This window comes from Leptonotus elevatus, chromosome 18, assembly GCF_054856555.1.
Source record: "Leptonotus elevatus isolate MCC_2025b chromosome 18, RoL_Lele_1.0, whole genome shotgun sequence".
In the NCBI taxonomy this organism is placed as follows: domain Eukaryota; kingdom Metazoa; phylum Chordata; class Actinopteri; order Syngnathiformes; family Syngnathidae; genus Leptonotus; species Leptonotus elevatus.
This window is the reverse complement of record NC_141256.1, coordinates 1933618-1957460: the sequence shown is the minus strand read 5'-3', so window position 1 is coordinate 1957460 and position 23843 is coordinate 1933618. Positions and strand designations below refer to the sequence as shown.

At 42.2% G+C, this 23843-nt stretch overlaps 1 protein-coding gene across 3 annotated transcripts in view; it reads left to right on the top strand.

Annotated features, from left to right (window-relative positions):
• The first annotated feature begins 537 nt into the window (after positions 1-537).
• Positions 538-23843, top strand: part of kcnk10a (potassium channel, subfamily K, member 10a) — a 42365-nt gene continuing 19059 nt past the window's right edge. The window contains exons 1-5 of one of the 3 annotated variants that reach the window (XM_086060940.1): positions 540-673; positions 793-1010; positions 3599-3981; positions 11848-11965; positions 12084-12244. In XM_086060940.1, coding sequence (XP_085917066.1) covers positions 839-1010; positions 3599-3981; positions 11848-11965; positions 12084-12244 — 834 coding nt within the window. In that variant the 5' untranslated portion in view covers positions 540-673; positions 793-838. Of the gene's footprint in view, positions 1011-3598; positions 3982-11847; positions 11966-12083; positions 12245-23843 lie in introns of all 3 variants that reach the window. The other 2 variants (XM_086060941.1, XM_086060942.1) reach the window with 2 other exon arrangements.

Sequence of the window (23843 nt, the reverse complement as noted above, 5' to 3'; positions counted from 1 at the left end):
GGACAGGTTGGGTGATGGATGACATCTATCCCAACACCCCATCCATGAGGTTAAACTAGGGCCAGGTTTCTGCAGTAGACTTGCTCGCCACCCTTTCGCCAGTCCCTGGGCACTTGCAATCCTTTAAAGAAAAAAATAGGTCATCTTCATGCTCACATGAAAAAACAAAAAACTAAACAAAAAACTAAATATTTCAACCTGCCAACATTAAAAGTGTAGAATTCTAATATATGACTCAATTTTTTATTTTATAAGTAATTTCTGAAAGTCACTTTTGTTTTCCCTGCTTTGCTTCTAATGTCGTTAACTGTATTTTTGATGCTTGTAGGTGTTATGCCCTAGCTTGTGTCAAGCACATTGAGTTGCCTTGTGTATGAAATGTAGTGCTATAGAAATAAAACTGCATTGCCTTGCCGTAAATGCTGAAAGCGTGAATTGCGTTTCTGCTGCAATACTTCGAACCATTGTTTTAGTCATTTATTCCTCCCATCCATCGATCCTTATCCTCCATGTGCACTGTCTGCACCGTCTCCTCCCCTCAAAGGCTGTTTCGAGTATCTGACATCTGGTGGTATTACGCATCCTCTCCGCACGCAGCTGCGACGCTAGACAGTACAATCTGTATGCGGCGATCTCAGGATGCAGTGCAGTTAGTCCAGCGGTACATCACGATGTACGTAAAATCCGCCATAATTTAAGCGTACGTCTTTCGATGGAGCGCCGTCTCCATGCACGTTGTTTATCTACTACTGACTCCCCCGATGCTGATGCAGCTGTGGGTGTGCGCCGTAGGTGAAGGAGAGGAAGAGGAGCCGCATCTCCACCACAGCCGTAGAGGATGTGTTTTTATTCGCTGCCCTTCTCCATGCTAAGACAACGCTGCAGACTGCAAGGACGCCGAGAAATTAGAGAAACATATATTTTATCTATAGAAGCGTCAGGAGCCTGGATCACCAAGATGAAATTTCCAAGTGAAAATCCAAGAAAACCAGGGAACAGCCCGTCACCAGGTTAGACTGTCAATTACTCGTTTTGTTTATCCGTATGCAAATAGAAAGTCCACCAAACGGATTCTTTTTGCGTGAAGTTTACCTTAACTTCCTTCCAATGAATGCCTGTTTTCAAACTGCTGCAGTAAGCTCTACCTTTCTGCAATGTTGATACTGATGGGAGGCTCCCTCATGTGAAGCCCTGAGTATTTTTGTACTGTGGCTCCAGAAGCTTTGCTAATGAAAATTTAATAGAGAAATACAGCAGTGAAGGTCCAGCCTGCATGCTGAAGTTTGTAGTCAATAGCTGCAGCATATCAGTTACATCATATTACAACTAAAAGATGGGGGGGTTCAATACGATAATGGCAGGACCATTGAATTTGTGAGAAAACAATTGCTTTTGGCAAACCTATGGCATCAGTGTGGCGCAGTGGTGGGATTTCCACTGTTGTTCTGTATTTAGCATTACCTCACCCACTATGGGCAGATCCTCCTCAAATCTTGCATGTGTGTCACGTCCCATCACAGCAGCTCCATGGTCATCCAGTTGTGGCAGACTCTGATATTATAGTGATGCTATAATAATCGAATAGATGTGCACATCTCTGGAAAAGGCATAATTGCTTTTATTCAGTTAAACTGTTTGGTGTCTTTTTTGTCTGTTTGTTTTAACCAGAGGTCTATTTGGAAAATTTGAAAATTGCAGCTTGGGCACCATTCTCGGCACATTCCAACTGAATGGTTACATAACTTAAAGTAATCGGCCCGTGTCACTGATATTCACTGTATCATTAGCACAATAGGAAATGCATACAGTAGATAGAAATATCAAATTACACTGCTGTCAGTTTGGGGTCATTGTCTGAGATGCATGGCTACAATCAACACTTCCACTGCATTTCTGCAGTGGATTTCTGTTCATGTGTCGTTTTGATAGGTGTGATATTCAGCAACATGCTGCCTATACTACTGCATTTCAATGAGAAAACCAAAAGAAGCGTAAGAAACACATAGGGAACATTTATTTTGTAAACGATAGATTGTTAGTCGGTCTTATATTTTGTCTCTTGGTTCAGCTTTGATCCTCAAGAGGTGGTAGCGAGTCACTATAGCTTAATTAAAGATGCAACCATCAGAAGGCTGCACCTATCCATGTTGTCACCACTTCAGGTATGTGTAATGCACTACAAATCCAAGGCAGTATAAACCCAGGACATGCGCACTGATATAAGAGGACACTCATTGCAGCGTCTTTTGTCAGTGATCCTCTCCTTCCGTTAACATTCAAAGCGACTTTACAGGTAAGTGTTCGGACAGTGAATCAACTGATATGCTGAGATTGTTTGTTTTTCCAAATTGTTTTTAGGTGAAATGCTGCCCCCTATTGAATTGGAGTACTTGAACTTGCTTGAATATTTCAATTCTCATGCAATTTTCTTTAAGCGAGAATTTACAGGAGACAAATGCGTTGAATAATAAAACACTTGCCTGTATGTTTTTGTATTAAGTAGTTAAAGGGTGCATTATATTGTTTTGTGGGAGCTCTCACTGAAAATAAAGACAGCTAAAGAATAGCTGTTATACTAGTTGTGTAGCTGTCAGGTTTATAGCAGCTCGGAATTCAGTTAGTATCATCTGCAGTCTAACTGCTTGCCATCTTTGGCGTTCCACCGGCAAACTAGAACATTTAGAAGAGAAGATCATCTTTATTTGAGTAACACATGCACAAAATTTAAACAACACAGTAGTGTACAGAGCAAACGCACACTGTTAGTGGCACACAATGGTGCAAGGGCCTACCTACGCTCTTGGGGAGCAGTTTGGGGTATCATGGTCTTGCTCAAGGACATCATAGCTGGTTTTGAACTGGGGATCCTTCTGGTGGTAAATGACAAGCTTTAACCACTTGGCCACGACTGCCCAATAAACTCACATATTAACAAATTAGCTATGAAAAAAAAGAAAGAAAATGGAATAAGAGGTTTTGCCCTTGATATTTGAAATCTCTTATAATCTTCTGATTTAGTTTTTGATCTTCTGAACTAAATTAAACTGTCCTCTTAAACTTCTTAATTTACGGAAGAGGATTATGGTCAGTGAAGAGAAAAAAAAGGCTGGCAAGATTCTGACTTTATTCTCAGAATTATGACTTCAAGGCACAGATTCAAGCGAGACTTCTGAGATTAAAGTCAGAATTCTCACTTTAAAATCAGAATTCTGAGGTTTAAAGTCAGAGTTCTAATTTTAAAGTCAGAACTCTGAGAATAAAGTGAGAATTCTAACTTTAAAGTCTGACTTTAAAGTCAGAATTCTAACTTTAAAGTCAGAATCGTGCCATACTAACCTCCCCCCCCCTATTCACTGGCCCTAATCCCCTTCCGTATATTAAACTGTAAACTTAATTATTTGGTCACAAGGCGAAGGGGGACCATGATGGCAGGGTTTTCATGGATGGAAGCAACTATATTAATGATGTTTACGACGATATTTGGCCATCCTTTCATATACATGAAATGTAAAACTGCCAATGTGGATCATGTGAAGTTTTTCTGTTGCATATTAGAACATTTAACCTAAATTTGTTTTTCTTTCTTTTGTTCCTTCAGTGGCAGTTCAGACTAACTTGGTCCCACCCAGAAAGATGCAGCCAGGTATGCTTCAATCTAGCCTTGTGCACGCCAGCGTGGCTACCATGCAGAACCCAATGGGCTGCTCTTTGCCTCGACTCTCCATCTCCCGACCCACAAGCATGGTAGCCAGCATTGAGGCAGTTGCTGATGGCACCGCTCCTTTCACCATGATGAAACTAAAGACGGTGCTGGCAGTTTTCGTGGTGGTGGTGGCCTACTTGGTGGCAGGAGGACTGGTGTTCCAAGCACTAGAGCAACCATTTGAAGACAACCAGAAGATCACTATTACAGCAGAGAAGGCAGCATTCCTGCAAAAACACCCCTGTGTGTCCCCAGATGAGTTGGAGGCTCTCATCAAAGTAAGACCAGACGCTGATCGATATTCCTGTTTTACCTCAGCGCTGGATGGGGTCCCGAGAGGGAATTAGCTAAGCTTCCTATCGATCTGACCCTATTCTCTTCAACACATCGTGCCGTCATTCTGTAAAAAAAAACCTTACTTAACCTTCAAGTAAGTACAAAAAAATAGAAGTCTGTTGTTGTTGTTTTTTTATCAGGTGTGGAACTACCTGAAGGCAATATTAAGACTACTGAGGCAAAACGGGAATACTTTAGTGATAACTAAAAGTATTCAATTAATAAATGGTTTGAAAATTCTAATAAAGCACAAAATGTAGGTTCACCATATTTTCACCTAACCACATAACCAGCAGCCAAACTTAGCCACTGGCATGAAAATGGACAAACATGGACTATAGTAACACTTGTTGGAGAAATCTCAAGTAATTTGTCTACTTTACAAAGCCAAATTAAAATAGAATAATAGTTGTACAGTACAGGCCAAAAGTTTGGACACACCTTCTTATTCAATACATTTGATTTATTTACTGTCTTTGACATATCATGTTAGAGCAAAATACCCTGCTTAAGTTACTACCTTCACGGACCTCGCAAATCAACCCTTTCTGAAGTGTGCTGTTTGTGAGCACAACTAAATCTGGTAGAGTATTGTTTGCATGAGAATAAAAAAGGCCTGTAAAGCTGAATCCAATTGAATCATTTTGTTTAACAGTTGTATTTTACATGAGAAGTTTTCTAATCGAGGATCAAAGAAAGTTATTAGAACAGTTTTTGGTTCTAAACACATTTTCTATTTGATGATTTTACATAAATTCCAAGATTTTACTTGAGTCAATATCTGTTACAAGCTTTGATGACGAAAGTAGAAACAGAAGTAGAAAAATGTGATTAATTGTGATTAATAAAGAACCTGGACATCTGGACAGGATGTAAAAAAGTGGACATGTTTGAGCAAAAGAGGATGTTTGGTCACCCTAACATAATGTATATCACGCTAGCTTCTTTAAAACATCCTTGTTTTTGGAAGCTGCAAGCACTACTGGTGCCTTTTATATGCACAGCAAAAAGGAATTGGTTTTGTTGATAAGTTGGTACAGATTTCGAAAGTGAATTCAAAATCCTTTAGTAAAATGTCAAGTTCAATATAGAGAGCTGTTGTCGTATGTCAGTCATAGCAGATGAGTAGGCGATGTGCTCTGTGATTCGTTGATTCAACCGAGGCGCTTGTTATATGTCTCTGTCCTTTTGAGAATGTGCTTGGTAGTGATATGGTGACAGATGTCTCCAGGCAACCCTGTGGTACTTTTTACATAACATACGTTTTCACTCTTTGTCAGTGTAAATGTGTCATGAAATGAAGGCCTATCATTTTATAATCCATTCCTCATGGCTGGTATAGGACTGGCAGAAATAAATTCAAACCTGGTGCTTTGTTTTCTCTGAGTCACAGTCTCACAATAAACAGCAAAAATAGCAGTGTAACTTTAAGTCCCTTTCAGACTTGGAATGTGTAACATTGCTGTCTCCTTTGATTAATTACAGACATGGCTTATTATTCAAATGTGTCTGTTACTTAAATCATAACATACATAAACCTTTTTACGAGTGTCTATCTGTCTTGCTTGCCGCCTGTTTGAAAATCTAGAGCTTGATTTACTAAACGTTTGCACGCGCAAAAACAAGTGTACATTGATTGCTTATGCAAATAGGTGTGAACGCTATCTCCTAACCGGTCAAAGCAACAACTGCTTCTGCCAATTGCGCAAAACTGCCACAGTTCACTTTAAGAGGAGTATATCTTAGCACATACATTGTGATATAGATCGATGGCTGCCTGCTTGGCTGCCTGGCTGGTGGATGGATTGATACGAAAAACAATGTGAAAATAAAAAAGGATCCAAAACTACGGTTTGAGGGGCGAGCTAAGGGTTTTATTTATTTATTTATTTTTTATTTATTTATTTATTTATTTTTTTATCCATCCATCCATCCATCCATCTAATTTAAGCAAGATTTAAGGTGTTGCCTGTTGGGCCGTGCCAAGTGATAAATAATCAAACTATAAATACAGTCCAGTTATGCCAGCTGCGCTTGGGCGAGAGGACGGGTACACCCTGGTCTGCAGGTTGCTAGACTATTGAGGGAGGCCTAAAACCAGTCATTGACTGGCCCACAGATACATTTTACCTTAATCCCACAAATTATCTTTTGGATAAACTAAAAACTTTTAGAAACTCTTCTGCATGAATGAAGATAATTTCCCTCAGACCCAACATCAAATTCACTATCCCAATACTTGTGCCCATACAACAAGGTGGATACTGCATTGCCAACTCAGCTTCTACAGTTAATTAATAGTCCAAAAAAATCCCACTAATGTTCCTCATATTGAAATGCAAGTGTGTATGTTTGATAAAAGGTAAGGTTTTGAGTTTGTACGATAAATTCCTGTGGATAAGACTAAGATTTTTTTTCCGCCATACTATAATCATAAAGAAACCCCCAAAATTTAAGATTTGAAAGACATTTATCAGTACCTAGATGTTATGTTATAGAAAAAGGCATACTAACATTCCAACATGATATTTTATGTCTAATGTTACAAATTTATGTAATTAAGTACCTAGTTTCCAGAAATTGTTCGTGTGTAGAGATCATAAGCAAAACTAGTATAAGGCTATAAAGTTCATGCTATCCATGACAAAAAACGCAGCCAGTTGTGAGGCCAACTTCAAAATAAAATCTTTCCAAATGCAGTAATACCCTGACATTCTTGTCCTGGTCGCTTTTAATTTGAAGTGGCTTCTGGCAGCGTGCCGCAACGTGACCATTGATCTGACTAATTATTTTGAGACACTCTGGTTGCGTTCTCTTGCAAACTTTTGCCACCGACGTCAACACAACGTTGTTGTTAAATCATGTTTAATCGCTAATTAGTGATGTTAAAAAACACTGACATTGTATTATACGGCATCTGTTGCCTGTATTTAAGGTTAGCATCCCCAGTGTTAGCATCTCCTTGCTTGCTAGCATGTAGCAAGCAAGATGGCGAGAACCATCAACCATTATCAAGATTCCTTTATTAAGATTCCTTTCTTAAGCAATTTGTGTAAGCACATAGGAAATTGTTGCGGTATTACAGTGTGTATTTACGTGTTAACAGATTACTTTTCAAAGGCAGTTTGATAGACAAAAATGACTCAGCACACTTTGGTGCTGACAGCCTCACACAGGCTGATCACTTTTTAACAAACCAGGCTCACTCAAATGGCAATCAAAATTACACAATTTTAGCAGTAAACATCAAGCTTGTTTTAATTTTATTAGTGAATGAACAACAAATATCCCCAAATGAATCATCAATTACTTGTCATTTTCGGGCTCAGCAGCCCATAATTACTCAAAACATTAAAATGTCCTTGGCACTCGGGGGGTGGGGGGGGTTGGCCATTATGATAAAAGATGCGAGCAAATCAGGGGACCATGTTATACACGGGCACAGAGAAAAAAACAAAACATTTTAAGGGTGATTTTTTGGGGCGTATTATACACAGGATTTTACGATATGTACTGTAATTCTGGTCTGTGAGTATTAGACCATTTCCCTCGAGACCTTTTAATAAAGGCCATGATTATTAATGAAGATTTTATTGTCCTGGGAAAGACAAGCCTTTTATAGCATTTTTATGAGCTACTGATGTTTTGTAACCTCATGATCACATTACTGACTACCAATCCATTGTCTACACCACATATCTTGGTGAGGGTCGGAGGGAACTGACGTGTAGTCAATCAACCACAACCTTTATTTAACCAGCAAGTAAAAAGGCTTTGAGACCGAGATCTCTTTTTCAAGGATGATCTGGCCAAGAAGGTGAAGCACAATTCACATCATAACAATACAATAGCCTTGAATACGTTTGGGTAAAAGGCAAACTACATGATTAACTGGGTGCCATTCAATAAAGGGCAAATATTGAAGAAAGACAACTATTCAAAAACTCTCACTCTGTGATCTTCACTGAGTGAAAACTGAACTCACACTGCCTCCAGAGAAGTTAGGTGAGGGAATCGTATCTCAATGCGTCACTGTATATATTTTTTTGAAACCAGTCAGACAACATTTTTGACGCACCTTTTGTGTGTGCCTGGAAAACGAAAAAAATATTTCACTAGCTTGAGCAATTATTTATTTCTTGATTATTTTTGCTGGCAGGCTAGGGGACAAGTATATTTCCATCATACCAGTCAAAGACAAATTATGAAAAATTAAACCAAATAAAAACAAAAACAACTGTCAAATGGAAAGAATCTCAACAGATAGTGACTAATGGCATTGCATCTAATTCAACCACAGAAGAGGATGAAGCATTGTCCATCCATCCATCCATTTTCTTGTCTTGTCTTTCTTGTCCTCACAAGGGTCGCGGGGGTTGCTGGAGCCTATCCCAGCTGGCTTCGGGCAGTAGGCGGGGTACACCCTGAACTGGTTGCCAGCCAATTGCAGGGCACACAGAGACGAACAACCATACTCACAATCACACCTATGGACAATTTGGAGTGCCCAATCAACCTGCCATGCATGTCTTTGGAATGTGGGAGGAAACCGGAGTACCCGGAGAAAACCCACGCAAGCACGGGGAGAACATGCAAACTCCACCCAGGAAGGCCGAAGCCCGGACTCAATGTCACGTCCTCTGCACTGGGAGGCGGACGTGCTAACCAGTTAGCCACCGTGCGATGAAGCATTGTATTTATTTATTTATTGAATAAAAACAAAAAACAAAATGTACCACCTTGTAGTAATAAAAGGTCATTCGAAGTATTGTGGCGTCTCACAAGAATGCTGATAGCAGACGTTTAGTAATCTCACCTTTTTATTTACCTTCACAAAAACGGTTACTGTTGGCCGGAGCCGGCGCCAGACACAAGAAAAACCCCACGAGCCATAATTAGCAACACGAGCAACCAAGTCGAGCATATGGGTCCCTCCCTCACCGCAAGACGTGTGATGCGTTTGCTAACACTCGGACACAAGAATGCAAATCAGAATGTGCAACACAGGATCACACAACACAACACAACTTAGTTTGTTACAGTATTGATTATTCTGTTGTGTGCCAAAGATAGAGATGATACACAGTGAATAACTTGGTTAAATATGGGATTTATTAACCTGGGATATTTATGCAAATGTGTTAAGACAATTAGCACCCACCCACTATCTTTGTAACTACAGGATAACAGTATCCTTTTGGGAGAGATTTCTTTACAGTCTTATAACTGGGCCATTGCCAATCCTTTCACACACGCTGGTAGCATAGAACCCCTGAATGACCAATAAAAGAAAAAAAGAAATTCTTGAGACATGTTTTACTACTGTAGTCGGGAACAATGGCTCTGTCTAGTGGGGACATTCTTTTTTTCACATTATAAAGTAAGTGCACAATGAACGGTGTAATAAATAAAGACAACAGCCTTTAGTTTATGTAAAGTCAATGTAATTCTTTCTTTCGCCATAAAATTTCAAGGGGGACAAGCCAACTGGTGCCAGCCTGACTCGATCGTTTGGTCTGAACCGTTTGAATGAAGTTGGACAGAACTGCAAAATATCTCAATATCAAAGCCTGTCTGCCTGCTTCAACTTTAAATTTAGCAGTAAAGACTTGAAACTGTAAAAACGTGGTCATAAACATACATAAAAACTTACATACGCTTAACAACATGTTTCATCAACATCGAACGTTTTTTTTTTCTATTTGTGCAAAGAGTTAGAGTTTATGTCAAACAGTTTTTTTCTTTTATTGGTAACACCTGAATTAATTGCTCCAAACAGTACTATTTATTTGTATCCTCATCTCATCCTCATGTACCTAATCTGTCCTCTTGGACTCGGAAATTCTCTCCGCCTTCTTTGCCATGATTTCAAGTTTGTTAAAGGGATTGCTGCTACTTATGGTCAATTTGAGATGTATCTCAATGCAAATGGAGTTAGACGAATAGACGTGCAAACAGGTCGGATTTACCAACACACATAACTAACTGTTGTGCGTACAGCAGGGGTCTATTTCACAAAGCAGGTTTAGTGAGAACTCTGGGTCAAGAAACTCTGAAAAGTGGGAAAGCATTTTCCGTTTCAGAAAGAGAGGTAACTGAAACCAGAGAAAAAGAGGTAACTCTAGCCTGTTTGCATTAATTTCATTGTTCATGGTTCTGACAGTATGATGCAGATGAATCTTTGAGTGGCACTCAACGATGTACCTGATGAAAAAATTTCTAATCACATTTTTACAGATGAAATGTAGATGTAGTACATTTCACCAGTATGCAACAAACTGGTATTCTCACCGTGGAGCCAGAAAATAATATGAAATTGCCACAGAGAAATCAATGTTCTAGTTAAGCACACTCTCGCTACAGCATTATAGGCAGCTTTGTGAGTCCATCATCTATGTACCCTATTGGTCATGGTAATGAATTCTGTACTTGCCCTGAAGTAAGAGGAGCGGGATGAGAACTAGACTGTGTGTATATATATATATATATATATATATATATATATATATATAATTTTTTTAAATATATATATATATATATATATATATATATATATATATATATTTATATATATACACTTTTCCTCGATATTCTAAATTTTTGACCAGCACCTACTGCTGCTGGTAATTTTTTTTTAATATCCTCGAAAAGTTTAATAATTTCCATAACATTATTAATGCTTACTGTTAGCTTTTTGTTTTTAGGTCTGGTGGTCCTCATTTTCACCTTGATAGTACTGTATTACAAGAGGAAAACTATATATATATATATATATTCATTCATTCATTCATTCATTTCATGAGTCCTCTAGCGAGGGTTGGGGATGCTGCATTGGAAACGTCAACGGCGTGTTGTTGGATGTCGCTCTCACTAACATCAAGCCATTGGGTGCGGGGCTTCCCTCGTGGTCGTCCGGAGCTTTGTCTTGTGTGAGATGGTCTGGGGTCTGGTGCCGCCAGAGGGGTTTCCAGAGAGACTGCAGTGCAGATGCTGCTAGGGCTCGTCTGCGAATAATCCCTGGTTTTAGGTCACCGTTATCTGTCACTATGGAATCCAGATACAAAAAGACAGGCTCATGATGTTGCTACCAATAAGAATGGGAGGTGGATCTGGCCCATCGCCGACGTACATGAAGTTGGTTTTAGTCTAGCTCACTTGGAGGCCGAGCTGTGCTGCCTCTTTCACTGTAAATGCCCAGAGCGTCTCTCAGCTGACAGTAGGTTGTGTTGAGCAGGATGGTGTCATCAGCGTACTCTAAGTCAAATGGTGGTTGCCAAGGGACATTCCGGGGTCGCGCTCGCAGACGCTGGACATCAGATGGTCTATGATTCAGTTGAAAAGATCAGGAGCAGCCACGCAGCCCTGGCGAACGCCACTAGAGATGGTAAACCAGTCTGAGTCAATGCCGTTGATGCGGACGCAGCTCTTTGCATTGCTGTAGAGCAGCTTGAACAGGGCGATGATCTTGGGTGGTGCTGCGAGGGCTTGAAGGATGTTCCACAGTTGTTTGCAGAAGTAAATATATGTGTTTTAGTCATGGAAATATGGGTCAAACATTATTTAGTAGTCACACATTAGGACAAAATGTAAAAGATACAGATCGATTCAAGACACATCAATAATCTAATAAACACATTGAATGAAAATGAAGTAACGAGACATTTGCACCCCTAGTTCACACTATCCATACACACTCTCACTAAATTGCACAGCTGTGAGACACACACAGTAACCGCAACAGACTATACATTCTCAACAAGAATCCCATTTTTAATCTGACATGCCTCTCTCTTGGTTTCTTTTCCCAGCACTCTGTTGATGCTGTGAATGCTGGTGTGAATCCTGTGGGCGATACCTCTTACAACTCTAGTCACTGGGATCTGGGTAGTGCCTTCTTCTTTGCTGGAACCGTTATCACAACCATAGGTACAATGAAAAGTTCTAAAGTGTATTTTTTGTGACATGTATATTAAAAGAATATTGTACATTCAGATCAATCTTGCAAGGAAAAAAACCCTTGACCTTATTTTACCAATTTTCTTAGGGTATGGTAACATCGCTCCGAGCACTGAGGGAGGAAAGATTTTCTGCATTCTATATGCAATATTTGGCATCCCACTCTTTGGATTCCTCTTGGCGGGGGTTGGTGACCAGTTAGGGACCATATTTGTCAAAAGTATTGCCAAAGTGGAGAAGATATTCCGGGTGAGTTACATGTGTATCTTACATTGGGTATTTTGGGTTGGGTGCTAAACACCCCTGTTCAAATGCCAGATTTTAGTCACAAAAATGAGGCCAAGAGAAATCATTTGAAAACGTTTTCCACCATTATTGTGACCCAAAATCTATTCACAAAAAAAATATAAAGAAAAACAACAAATCTTTTCTAGAGGCTATAAGTTAAAAAAATAAAATAAAAAAGAATGTATCTATCTATCTATCTATCTATCTATCTATCTATCTATCTATCTATCTATCTATCTATCTATCTATCTATCTATCTATATATATATATATATATATATATATATATATATATATATACTGTACCCTTTTTTCTCTCTTGGGGGCTTGCTAAGGTGCCTCAGTGAGACTGGCTATACTGGCCCGGGTCACAAAGCGTGTGAAGGAAAAAAAGGAGAATCCTGAGTTTAGATAGTCAAGTAGCTCGCCACTTTTTTTCTTTTTCTTTTTTGCTGAAAGTAGAAACAACTGAAGTCACATTGTCGGGACTGACAGGTGTCATTGTGACTGGACAAATGATCATTTCCTCTTCCCATACCAGCCATTTAGCATGACGGACCCGCCCCAATTCTGTGGGAATTCTGTAGAGCAGTGTTTTTCCCCTTTCCTTCATGGGCCCTAACGTCATCTGGGCCCCGGTGCAGTGCAGCATGTTGTACTGTTGATATTTACACCTCTGACGGCAAACCTTTTTAGATTTAGTTATGCTTCAATACTGATGACATTGCGGTTTGCCTTGGTGGAAGGGGACTGATAGGAAGTCAGGGATTAGCATACAACACCGGCCAGTGGCATCGGACTCTGTATTTCTCTTACCTGGTTTTCTGGACCGGGTAATTCAGAGTTTCTTATCTCAGAAATAACTTATTCGGAGTATTCACATTACGTGATTTCTGGAACACCACCATCACCTTATGCAATCAGCAGTGTTCTATCAATAACGAGCAGGGTTGTGTTACTTTTAAAATGTATTCCGTTAGAGTTCCAAGTTACCTGCTAAAAAACCAAAAACCATGATATTAAAGTAATGTAACTTGATTACTTTGGATTGTTTTTGGATTACTCCAATAACGGGTATGCTCATGAAGACAACATTAAAATAAATATCACCACAATATATATTTCTATACAGTGCACCCCTGCTATTTGCGGGTGATATGGACCCAGGCAGCCTACTAATAGCAAAAATCATTGTATAATTGACACACATTAAAATGTATGAATAGATGGGTTGGTTATTGTCATGTCACCAAGTTCACACCACACATCTATAGGGACTATTATTTCATCAAAATAACACTTCCTGTATTATTATTATTTTTGGTTAAAATTACAGATCAATAAGTTCATGATTGTACATCGTCGTGTCTCCAAACTCACATCACACATGTATGGGGACCCCCTGCTCATACTACAACTCTTATTTTATCAAAATTACACTTCCTATATTTTTCAGAATTTTGTTGTTGTTATTAATGCTCAATAACTTCATGATTGTCCATCGTCATGTCTCCAAACTCACACCACACATGGATAGGGACCTACTGCAAATACTACAACTCTTATTTTATCAAAATTACACTTCCTTTTTTTACTTTTTTTTCTTCTTTTCTTTCTTGGTGGGCTGGTCGCTCCTCTTAACTCACTGCACTAGTTTTGCCCAACACTTTGTTTATAGACACATAACACACTTTTGGGGGGTGGGGGGGGTAGTGTGGAGACACCGTCTTCGCCCTACAACTCCCCTCCAATTTTAATGCACCACACAACTGGAGGGCAGGTGTGTCGGGGTGGGGTGCCATCGGTTGGGGCAGACCGCAGTATAGAGCAGTGCTGCGATCCCCTGTCCGTGTCCCCGCCGCGCCACCGTGCCCCCCCTATTTATTTTTTTAATGCACCACATACACTCACTGACATGACTGGGAGGCAGGTGGATCGGAGCGTGGGAATATCATTTCCCTCAGCTCCGGCTCACCTGCAATCTTAATGCACCACACACACACACACTTGTATATACACTGGGTGGGGTTACATTCACGGTGTTGGGGTAGAGTTCGCCAGTCGGCGAGCTGGCGAACTCAGTAACAGGGTTAGCTTTCACTAAGAACGCTGGAGTGACGACCGGGGCCTTTCCCCGCTGGGCCTGGGGTTCGGGGGTGCCGCCCCCATCTCCCCTTCTGCCGCCGGTGTTCCGTCCCTCCACGCAGCGGGAGGTGGGGTGGGCGCGGGTGCCCTCTCCGCTCCGCTGTCCGGCCCTTCTTCGGCACAGATGCCTGGGTACGGGGGGTCCCCGGGGTTTGGGGGTCGGGGGCTGGCGGTTGGTGGGGGTGAGGTCGGAGGGGCGGTGGCTTGGTTTTGGGGGGGTCTGGGGGTTTGGGGGCCTGGGTTGGGTTGGATGGCGCGGGTGGATGGCGGGGGTGGATGGGGGGTCGTGGGGGGAGTGGGAGGGGGCGTGGGCCGTGTTGGGGTGGGGGGCGCTTCTGGCTCCTGGGTTTGCTCTCCGGCCGGTGGCCCCTGCGGGGCCCGGGGGTTGTCCCTTGGCGCTGCCGTGGCCTGGGGGGCCCTGAGGTGTTGCACTTGCTCTGTCCTGGCAGGGGTCGACGGCTCCCCTCTTTGGTGGAGATTTTCATGCATGCCAGATCCACCACACCAGCATCTATCGAAACTCAGACACAATCTGCTTCTTCCTCAGGTCATTGAATCGGTGGAGGCTGGTGTCTGTGGATCTCACTCTGCTTCGTTTGTCCTTCCTTCCTTTCCTCAGTCTCTCCTTTGGTCTCTTGAGGTCTCCCTAATTTGTTGGAATTTAGATGTTTCTGGGGTTGGTGAAAGACTCTGGTTGGTAACCCAGTGGGTAGTAGGGTAATGTCTGGTCGGTGCTGGATTTCACTTTCCTTTCTTTTCTTTGATCCTTCCTCGGGTCTCCTGACAACCTCATGACTCCAGCTGTATTCTGAAGTATTCGGTTTAGGTGAACGGTATGGGATTTTTAATAGGTTTTAGGTGAACTAATGAATACACACTCACACGCACGCACCCCCCCACACACACACACATACACACGCACATGCACATACTCACACACATACAAAATAAAAATAATAAAAAATAAAAAAAGAGAGCAATGATGATGACATGTCAAATCGGTAAAATTACCGAATGAACAATATGAGCTCTCCAAAATGACACTTCCTATATTTTTCAGAATTTTATTGTTGTTATTAATGCTCAATAACTTCATGATTGTACATCGTCATGTCTCCAAACTCACACCACAAATGGATAGGGACCTACTGCAAATACTACAACTCATCAAAAATGATACTTCCTGCATTTTTCAGAATTATTTTTTTGTTCTTATTATTGATCAATAACTTAATGATTGTACATCGTCATGTCCAGTGTTGCCACAGTTACCTTGAAAAAGTAACTTAGTTACGTTACTGATTACTTGCTTTTAAAAGTAACTAAATTATGTTAGTGATTACTTGATTTTAAAAGTAACTAAGTTAGATTACAAGTTACTTTTTAGTTACATTCAGCAGCTGCTGATAATACAACATAAAAATAACAATGTGGTAGGAAAGGGGTTCCAAATACATTATTGGAAGTGCATTTTTTAAGAAAAACTAAATAGACAGTCTTTCTTGACGTCTTGTAACATAAGTAATTTTTATGAAACAAAAAAATAAAAATAAATACATAAATCAAATATAGAAAGTAAGTAGGCTGGTTATGAAAAGTACAATCTTTTTCGACTTCACATATTTTTTAGAATATAAAATAAAGACAGCCTTTTTTAAAGACAATATACTTTTTAGAATATAAAATAAAGAGCCTTTTTTAAAGACAATGTAATGGCAAGAGTTAACATTTATAGTGCAAACATAACTATTCAATTATTTTAAACATGTTCTCTGAACATTGAACCGATTGTTAACAGCCTTAGAGCTGAGAGGCCGTTCCTCTTCCGATCTCTTCGTTGAACTCTGAGACAGGCTGATAAATTTGAAAAGTTGGATCCATTATCAGTCACTGTTGCGACTACTTTGTTGATGAGTCCAAATGATGAATGGATGTTTTCAATTTCTGCACCAATTACATCATACGTGTGTCTACCACGAATTCTTCTACATGCTTTTTTATTTTTATTTTTATTTTTTAGAGAGAGAGCTCAGTATTGTTCATTCGGTAATCTTACCGATTTGCCATGTCATCATCATTGCTCTGTCTTTTTTTCTCTCTTTTTTTTCTTCTTTTTTTTGTATGTGCGTGAGTATGTGCATGTGCAGGTGTGTGTGTGCATGTGTATTTTAATTTTTTTTATATTTTTCGAGAGAGCTCAGTATTGTTCATTTGGTAATATTACCGATTCGACATTTTTTTTCTTCTTTTTTTGTATGTGCGTGTGTATGTGCATGAGTATGTGCATGTGCGGGTGTGTGTGTGCATATGTGCGTGCGTGTGAGTGTGTACTAATTAATTAATTCACCTAAAACCTTTTAAAAATCCCATACCGTTCACCCAAATCGAATACTTCAGAATCCAGCTCGAGTCGTGAGCTTGTCAGGAGATCTGAGGAAGGATCAAAGAAAAGAAAAGAAAGTGAAATCCAGCACCGACCAGACATCACCTACTACCCACCGGCTTACCAACCAGAATCTTTCACCAACCCAGAAACATCTAAATTCCCCAAAAAAATAGGGAGACCTCAAGAGGCCAAAGGAAAGACTGAGGAAAGGAAGGAAAGATAGATGAAACAGAGTGAGATCCACAGACATCAGCCTCAACGGATTCAACGACCAGAGGAAGAAGCAGATTGTGTTTGAATTTCGATAGATGCTGGTGTTGTGGATCTAGCATGCATGAAAACCTCCACCAAAGAGGGGAGCCGTCGACCCCGGCCAGGACAGAGCAAGCACAACTCCCCAGGGACCCCCAGGCCACTGCAGCGCCAAGGCACAACCCCCGGGCCCCGCAGGGTTTACCGGCCGAAGAGCAAACCCAGGAGCCAGGAGTGCCCCCCACCCCAACACGGCCCGCGCCCCAAGCCCAACGCAGCAAAATGAGGCACGGCAGGCCCGCCAGGCGCCCCACCGGTCCACAGCCCCTAGTCCAGAAATACATAACCGGAACCATAAAGCATGAAAATAAGTGTCTGTAGTATTTTGTAAACACTGGAGACAAATGTCGGAGTCTGAGAGTCCCATTTTCTTCATCATATAAATAAATTTTATCAGTATACGAAAGTAACTTATATATTTTTGACAGGTTTTTTGTTGTTGTCGGAGAAAGCTTTGTAATATGTTTAGCTAAAACAGGCGGTTGGAGCGTACCTCGAATTGTTGGAATTTGTTTCTTTATCGTATTTTTAACTTGCAGATAATGTAAAAAATGTCAGTTTTTTATTTTGTATTTTTGGAGCAAGGATGTATAAGATATAAACATATTATCTGAGGAAAGATGGTCTGCTCCTACACATCTAAATAAAACGATTGGTTGTTAAGTTGAAAGTCGGGGTTATGCCATATGGGAGAAAGCCCGCAGGGCTCCAATTGGGCTTTTGTAATTTCTAGTGCCTTCCACCAGGCAGTCAGGGTGGCGGAAATCATTGGGTTTTTAAAACAATTGTGTCGCTTAATCGATGTTGTAATAATGAGTAAATCTAAAAGTCTGAGGTTATTACAATCCTTCTGTTCTAGTTCCAGCCAAAAGTTAGTATCTCTGTTGGGTTGTGTCCATAGAATGATATATTGTAGCTGGTTAGCTATAAAGTAGTGCATAAAATTTGGTGCCTCTCGACCTCTTTTGGATTTCCTTTTTCTGAAGAGTAGATAGACTAATCTTTGCTTTTTTTTATACCAGTAAAAAAAACGGCAGAGTCCAACGACTGGAACCAGTTAGACGTAGGTTTGAATGGAATAATTGAGGATTTTTATTTTTATTTTGGGTCAAACTTTCATTTTAATGGTGGCTATTCGTCCTATTAGAGAAATGGGAAGGTTATTCCAGCGCTCCAAGTCACTATAAATGCTATCCAGAAGTGGGGTACAGTTTAAATTCATTAAATCAGTTAATTTAGGTGCGATTTTTATGCCTAAGTATTTTTAAATTACCTATAGGAAATGAGTAGTGTGGGTCCTGGCTTGCAGGGTTCCATTAATTTTCTGTAATAGTTAGTAGTGTTGATTTTGTTCAGTTAATATAATAATCTGATAAATGTGAGAATTTAGTTATTAAATTAAATACTTCCCCTGACAAAATAGCATTTTTTTCTAAATAAAGTAAAATATCATCGGCATATAGATAATTTTGTGTTCTGTTACCCCAGAGTGAATTCCTTGAATCCTTCTTTCCTGGTGTATAGCTGATGCAAGCAGCTCAATAAATATTGCAAATAATAAAGGGGACAGTGGGCATCCCTGTCTTGTGCCTCTCTGTAGAGTAAAACTCTGAGATATAATCCCATTAGTAGTAACTGTAGCTTTAGAAGAATCATATAATACTGACACCCAGTGAATAAATGACTTCCCAAAGCCAAACTTATTTAAAACAGCAAAGAGGAAGAACCAGTTAACTTTGTCGAAGGCTTTTTCTGCATCCAACGATATAATAACTGCCTTTTTATCATGCCGCTGTCACATGCTAATAAGGTTAAAGAGCCTCCTAATATTATTAGTAGGGTGACGAAGTGACGACCTTTAATAAAGCCTGTTTGGTCGCTATGAATGATTGTCGACATTACTGTTTCTAGTCTAGATGCGAAAGCTTTAGTGATAATTTTAATATCTGTCCCGTTATGTCTGATTATGTCCACCTGTGTGCCTGTTCCCTTCCCAGTGTGTTTGACCAATCGGTGCCCTCTTCCTGTTGTGTTCCCCAGATGTGTCTCATTAGTGTTGGTGTATTTAGTCTGTTGTGTTTGTCCAGTTGGTGTGGGATCATTGTCTATATCAGGTGTCGTTGTCGAAGTACGGTTTGGGAGTCTGTGTTTCTCGTCGCGTCAAGCTAAGCCTCGTCACAGTTAAGTCGTCTTTGTTTCAGTCTAATAGCCCACGTCTCAGTCTAGTTGTCTACGTCTTCGTCTAATTATCTTAGTCCTCGTCCAATCGCCCACGTCCCCATCAAATCTCCCTCGTCTGACTCTTTTCTCCCTCATCTCAGTCACGTCATCCCTGTCACCGTCCTGTTGTCAAGTCACCTTCAAGTGATCCTCTCATTCTGCAAAATTCTCCGCGTTCCTGCTAAGTTCTCCACGTCCTGCAAAGTTCTCCACGTCCTTGCAAAATTCTCCACGTCCTTGCAAAGTTCTCCAGGTCCCTGCAAAGTTCTCCAGGTCCCTGCAAAGTTCTCCAGGTCCCTGCAAAGTTCTCCAGGTCCCTGCAAAGTTCTCCAGGTCCCTGCAAAGTTCTCCAGGTCCCTGCAAAGTTCTTCACGTCTCTGCAAAGTTCTCCACGTCCCTGCAAAGTTCTCCACGTCCAGTAATGCTTCCCAAGGTCAGCCAAGCTTCTCAAGTTCTGCCAAGCTTCCCACATTCTGCTACCTACAGTCAAGCCAGCCTCTTCTCATCTTGTCCTGTCGTGTTGACCAGCCTCCTCTCGCTCAGTCCAGCCGTGGCGACCAGCCTCCTCTCGTTCAGTCCAGCCGTGGCGACCAGCCTCCTCTCGCTCAAGTCCAGCCGTGGCGACCAGCCTCCTGTCGCTCAGTCCAGCCGTGGCGACTAGCCTCATCTGTCTCCTTTTGTTTCAATAAAGATTCTCTCTTTGTTCACAATTCCTGCCTCCCTACTGGTTCTTCTCTCCTTTGGGTCTACCCTCTCCTACGTGCACCTTTTTATAACAGTTTTGATGAAATAAGAGTTGTAGTATACACAGGAGGTCCCTATCCATGTGTGGTGTGAGTTTGGAGACATGACGATAAACAATCATGAAGTTATTGGTCAGTAATAACAACAACAAGAAAATTACAGGAAGTGATATTTTGATTAAATACGAGTTATAGTATATGCAGGGAGTCCCCATTTATTTGTGATGTGAGACCTAAAGATCTTTCATTAAGTTATTGAGGATTATTTGAAACAAACTCACTTTTGGAGTTTGGAGACATGACCAGTGTTGCCGGTAACGCGTTACTCCCCCAAAACATTCTGCTTTCCAAAGTAACTAGTAGTCTAGCGCATTACTTTATTTTACATAGTAGTCTGATTAAAGTTTCTATTCAGGGATTCAATGCGTTACTCCACATTTATATTGCTGAGTCAAATTATCTCCCTGTTGCAGTCACAAACAACTGCTGGTCTGGTTGTGAATAGTTTGCACATTCAAAACAAAAGTGATGATACTTTTACTACTAGTTTTACTAACCAACAGGCACTCAACAAAAGAGTGTACATTATGGACCATGAAAGTAGTAAAACTAATCTATTTCCATCCTCAACCGTGAAGCATTATGGGATGAGGTCATCTATGCCCTCTCTCCGGGGGGAGTAATGTCAAGTCGCGTTTTCAGCATGCACGACTCAAGACAAGACTAGCGGCACTAAGAATGGAGGAAGGACGGGGATTTGCATTTTCAACCTGGAAATACAGTCGTTATTTTCAGTTTCTGTCAGTCAAAGAAGACAACATCAAGGTTTGTTGTGCTTTATGTGCTGGTGACAAATTCCTATCGAGCTATAAAAACACAAAGTCAAATAAAAAAAAAAACATCTGGAGTCGCAGCACAGTACAGTGAAACTCGTCGAGAAAGTCCGACCTGGGAAGCAGGTGGGAGCAGCGCCAGCGACTGATGCACGATGTCCACCTCTGAAACAACAAAAGTTGGACTTTGGTGCAAAAACACTTGTAAGTGGGGGAGAGCTGAAGAGAATTGTTAGCGTTATGTTGTTGAAGAAATGCTGCCCATAAACACGGTTGATTCACCCTCGTTTTTCTTCGTATTTAGAGAGCGAGATGGAAAAAAATCTGGAGGCCGTGCTGAATGAGGTCGATTTTGTGTCAACTACCGCGGATATTGCTAATAACAAAAGCTACATGGGAGTTCCATTGGATCAATAGATCTACATTAGAACGCAACACAGCTGCATGAGCATGTAGGAGAATCCACCACACCAGAATCTATCGAAATTCTAACACAATCTGCTTCTTCCTCTGGTCGTTGAATCGGTGGAGGCTGATGTCTGTGGATCTCACTCTGCTTCATTTATCCTTCCTTCCTTTCCTCAGTCTTTCCTTTGGCCTCTTGAAGTCTCCCTAATTGGTTGGAATTTAGATGTTTCTGGGGTTGGTGAAAGATTCTGGTTGGTAAACCGGTGGGTAGTAGGTGATGTCTGGTTGGATTTCACTTTCCTTTCTTTTCTTTGATCCTTCCTCGGGTCTCCTGACAACCTCACGACTCTAGCTGGATTCTGAAGTATTCGGTTTAGGTGAACGGTATGGGATTTTTAATAGGTTTTAGGTGGCACACTCACACGCACGCACATATGCACACACATACCCGCACATTGTCATGTTTTGGGTTCTGTTTTCCTTGTGTGTCTCCCTTGGTCTTGTTTAAGTGTGATCCTGCCCTTCCTCGTGTGATCCAATCAGTGCCCTCAGCCACTTGTCTTGCCCCAGGTGTGTCTTGTTGTGTCGTTAGTGTCTGTGTATTTAGTCTGCTGTCTCCCCTCTGTCTGTGTCGGTTCATTGTTTTTCCCCATGTTATGCTGCCCGTTTTTGCCTTGTCTTTTCCCCATGTCATGCTGCTCGTTTTTGCATTGTTGTTCCCCCATGTTTTGGTTCTAGTTTTGGTTTATCTTGCAATTTGGAAGATCACCTTTTGTTTGTAGTAATTAAAATCCCTTTTTTTGATTGAACCTCTGCCTCCTTGCCCTGCTTCGCTGCGACTGGGTCCTCCATCAAACTTTACCTCCTGACAGAATGAACCGAACACGATCAGACCCAGCGGGAAGCTCCCGTTGCCGACTGGCACGCCGTCGGTCGGCTCGAAAGCACCGTCAGCCTGCCACCCAATCCCATTCCCTCCATGTAGGTACTTTTTCTCTGACTGATTCCGCCTTGTCCTCTGTTCCCCATTCACCCGGTCTCCTTAGTTCACTTAAGTCCCTGCCCTATGACACCATTTTGTCACCCCATTGTTTCATAGACACAGACTTCACAGATGATGATGAAGAAGGCTGTTTTTAGGTTAATGCACTTACAGATTCCAGGTCCGATTTAGACACTGATTTGGATATTTTCACCAGCATAGACCCTTACATGTTTTCGTCACGGTTTTCTTTTGCGGATTATTTTAACACCGGGTCATGTCACCCCCCGTCACCTCGGTCCCCGCCAAGTTCATCACTCCGGTCCCCATCTTGTGCACCTCATATCCCCACATTACCGCCACGTCAATACTTAGTCCCCACTTCACCTGGTTCCTTACCTAATCCCGTTTCTTCTCGTCACGTTCCTTCAGTCTCTGTATCCTCGGTTTCTAGTATCCCTGCTGCTCCTCACTCCCCATGGTGGCAGGCTGATGTGGCCCCAGTTCCTGCTCTGAAGTCTGCTTCAGCCACGCCACCCCAAGCCATGTTCACCCAGCTACCGCCAAGCCAAGCACCGCCAAGCCAAGCACATGTCCCCGAACCACGTCCGCCGCAGCTTCAAGTCCCCGAACCACGTCTGCCGCAGTTCCAAGTCCCCGAACCGCGTCTGCCGCAGTTCCAAGTCCCCGAACCGCGTCTGCCGCAGTTCCAAGTCCCCGAACCGCATCTGCCGCAGTTCCAAGTCCCCGAAACGCGTCTGCCGCGGCAGCCCCAGGTCCCCGTGCCGGCTCCGCGGCAGCCCCAGGTCCCCGTGCCGGCTCCGCGGCAGCCCCAAGTCCCCCAACCAGGTCTGCCGGCTCCACGACAGCCTCAAGTCCCCCAGCCAGGTCTGCCGGCTCCACGGCAGCCTCAAGTCCCCCAGCCAGGTCTGCCGGCTCCACGGCAGCCTCGAGTCCCCCAGCCAGGTCTGCCGGCTCCACGGCAGCCTCGAGTCCCCCAACCAGGTCTGCCGGTTCCACGGCAGCCTCGAGTCCCCCAGCCAGGTCTGCCGCCTCCACGGCAGCCTCGAGTCCCCGAGCCAGGTCTGCCGCCTCCACGGCAGCCTCAAGTCCCCGAGCCAGGTCTGCCGCCTCCACGGCAGCCTCAAGTCCCCGAGCCAGGTCTGCCGCCTCCACGGCAGCCTCAAGTCCCCGACTGGCCTTGATGGGTGTGCCAGGTTCCCGCCTCCGTGCCCCCCTCCGCCCGCCCTGTTTTTGGACTTTTTTGTGTTAGGGACGTCTGGGAGCCGTCCCTCGAGGGAGGGGTTCTGTCATGTTTTGGGCTCTGTTTTCCTTTTGTGTCTCCCTTGGTCTCGTTTAAGTGTGATCCTGCCCTTCCTCGTGTGATCCAATCAGTGCCCTCAGCCACTTGTGTCTTGCCCCAGGTGTGTCTTGTTGTGTCGTTAGTGTCTGTGTATTTAGTCTGCTGTCTCCCCTCTGTCTGTGTCGGTTCATTGTTTTTCCCCATGTTATGCTGCCCGTTTTTGCCTTG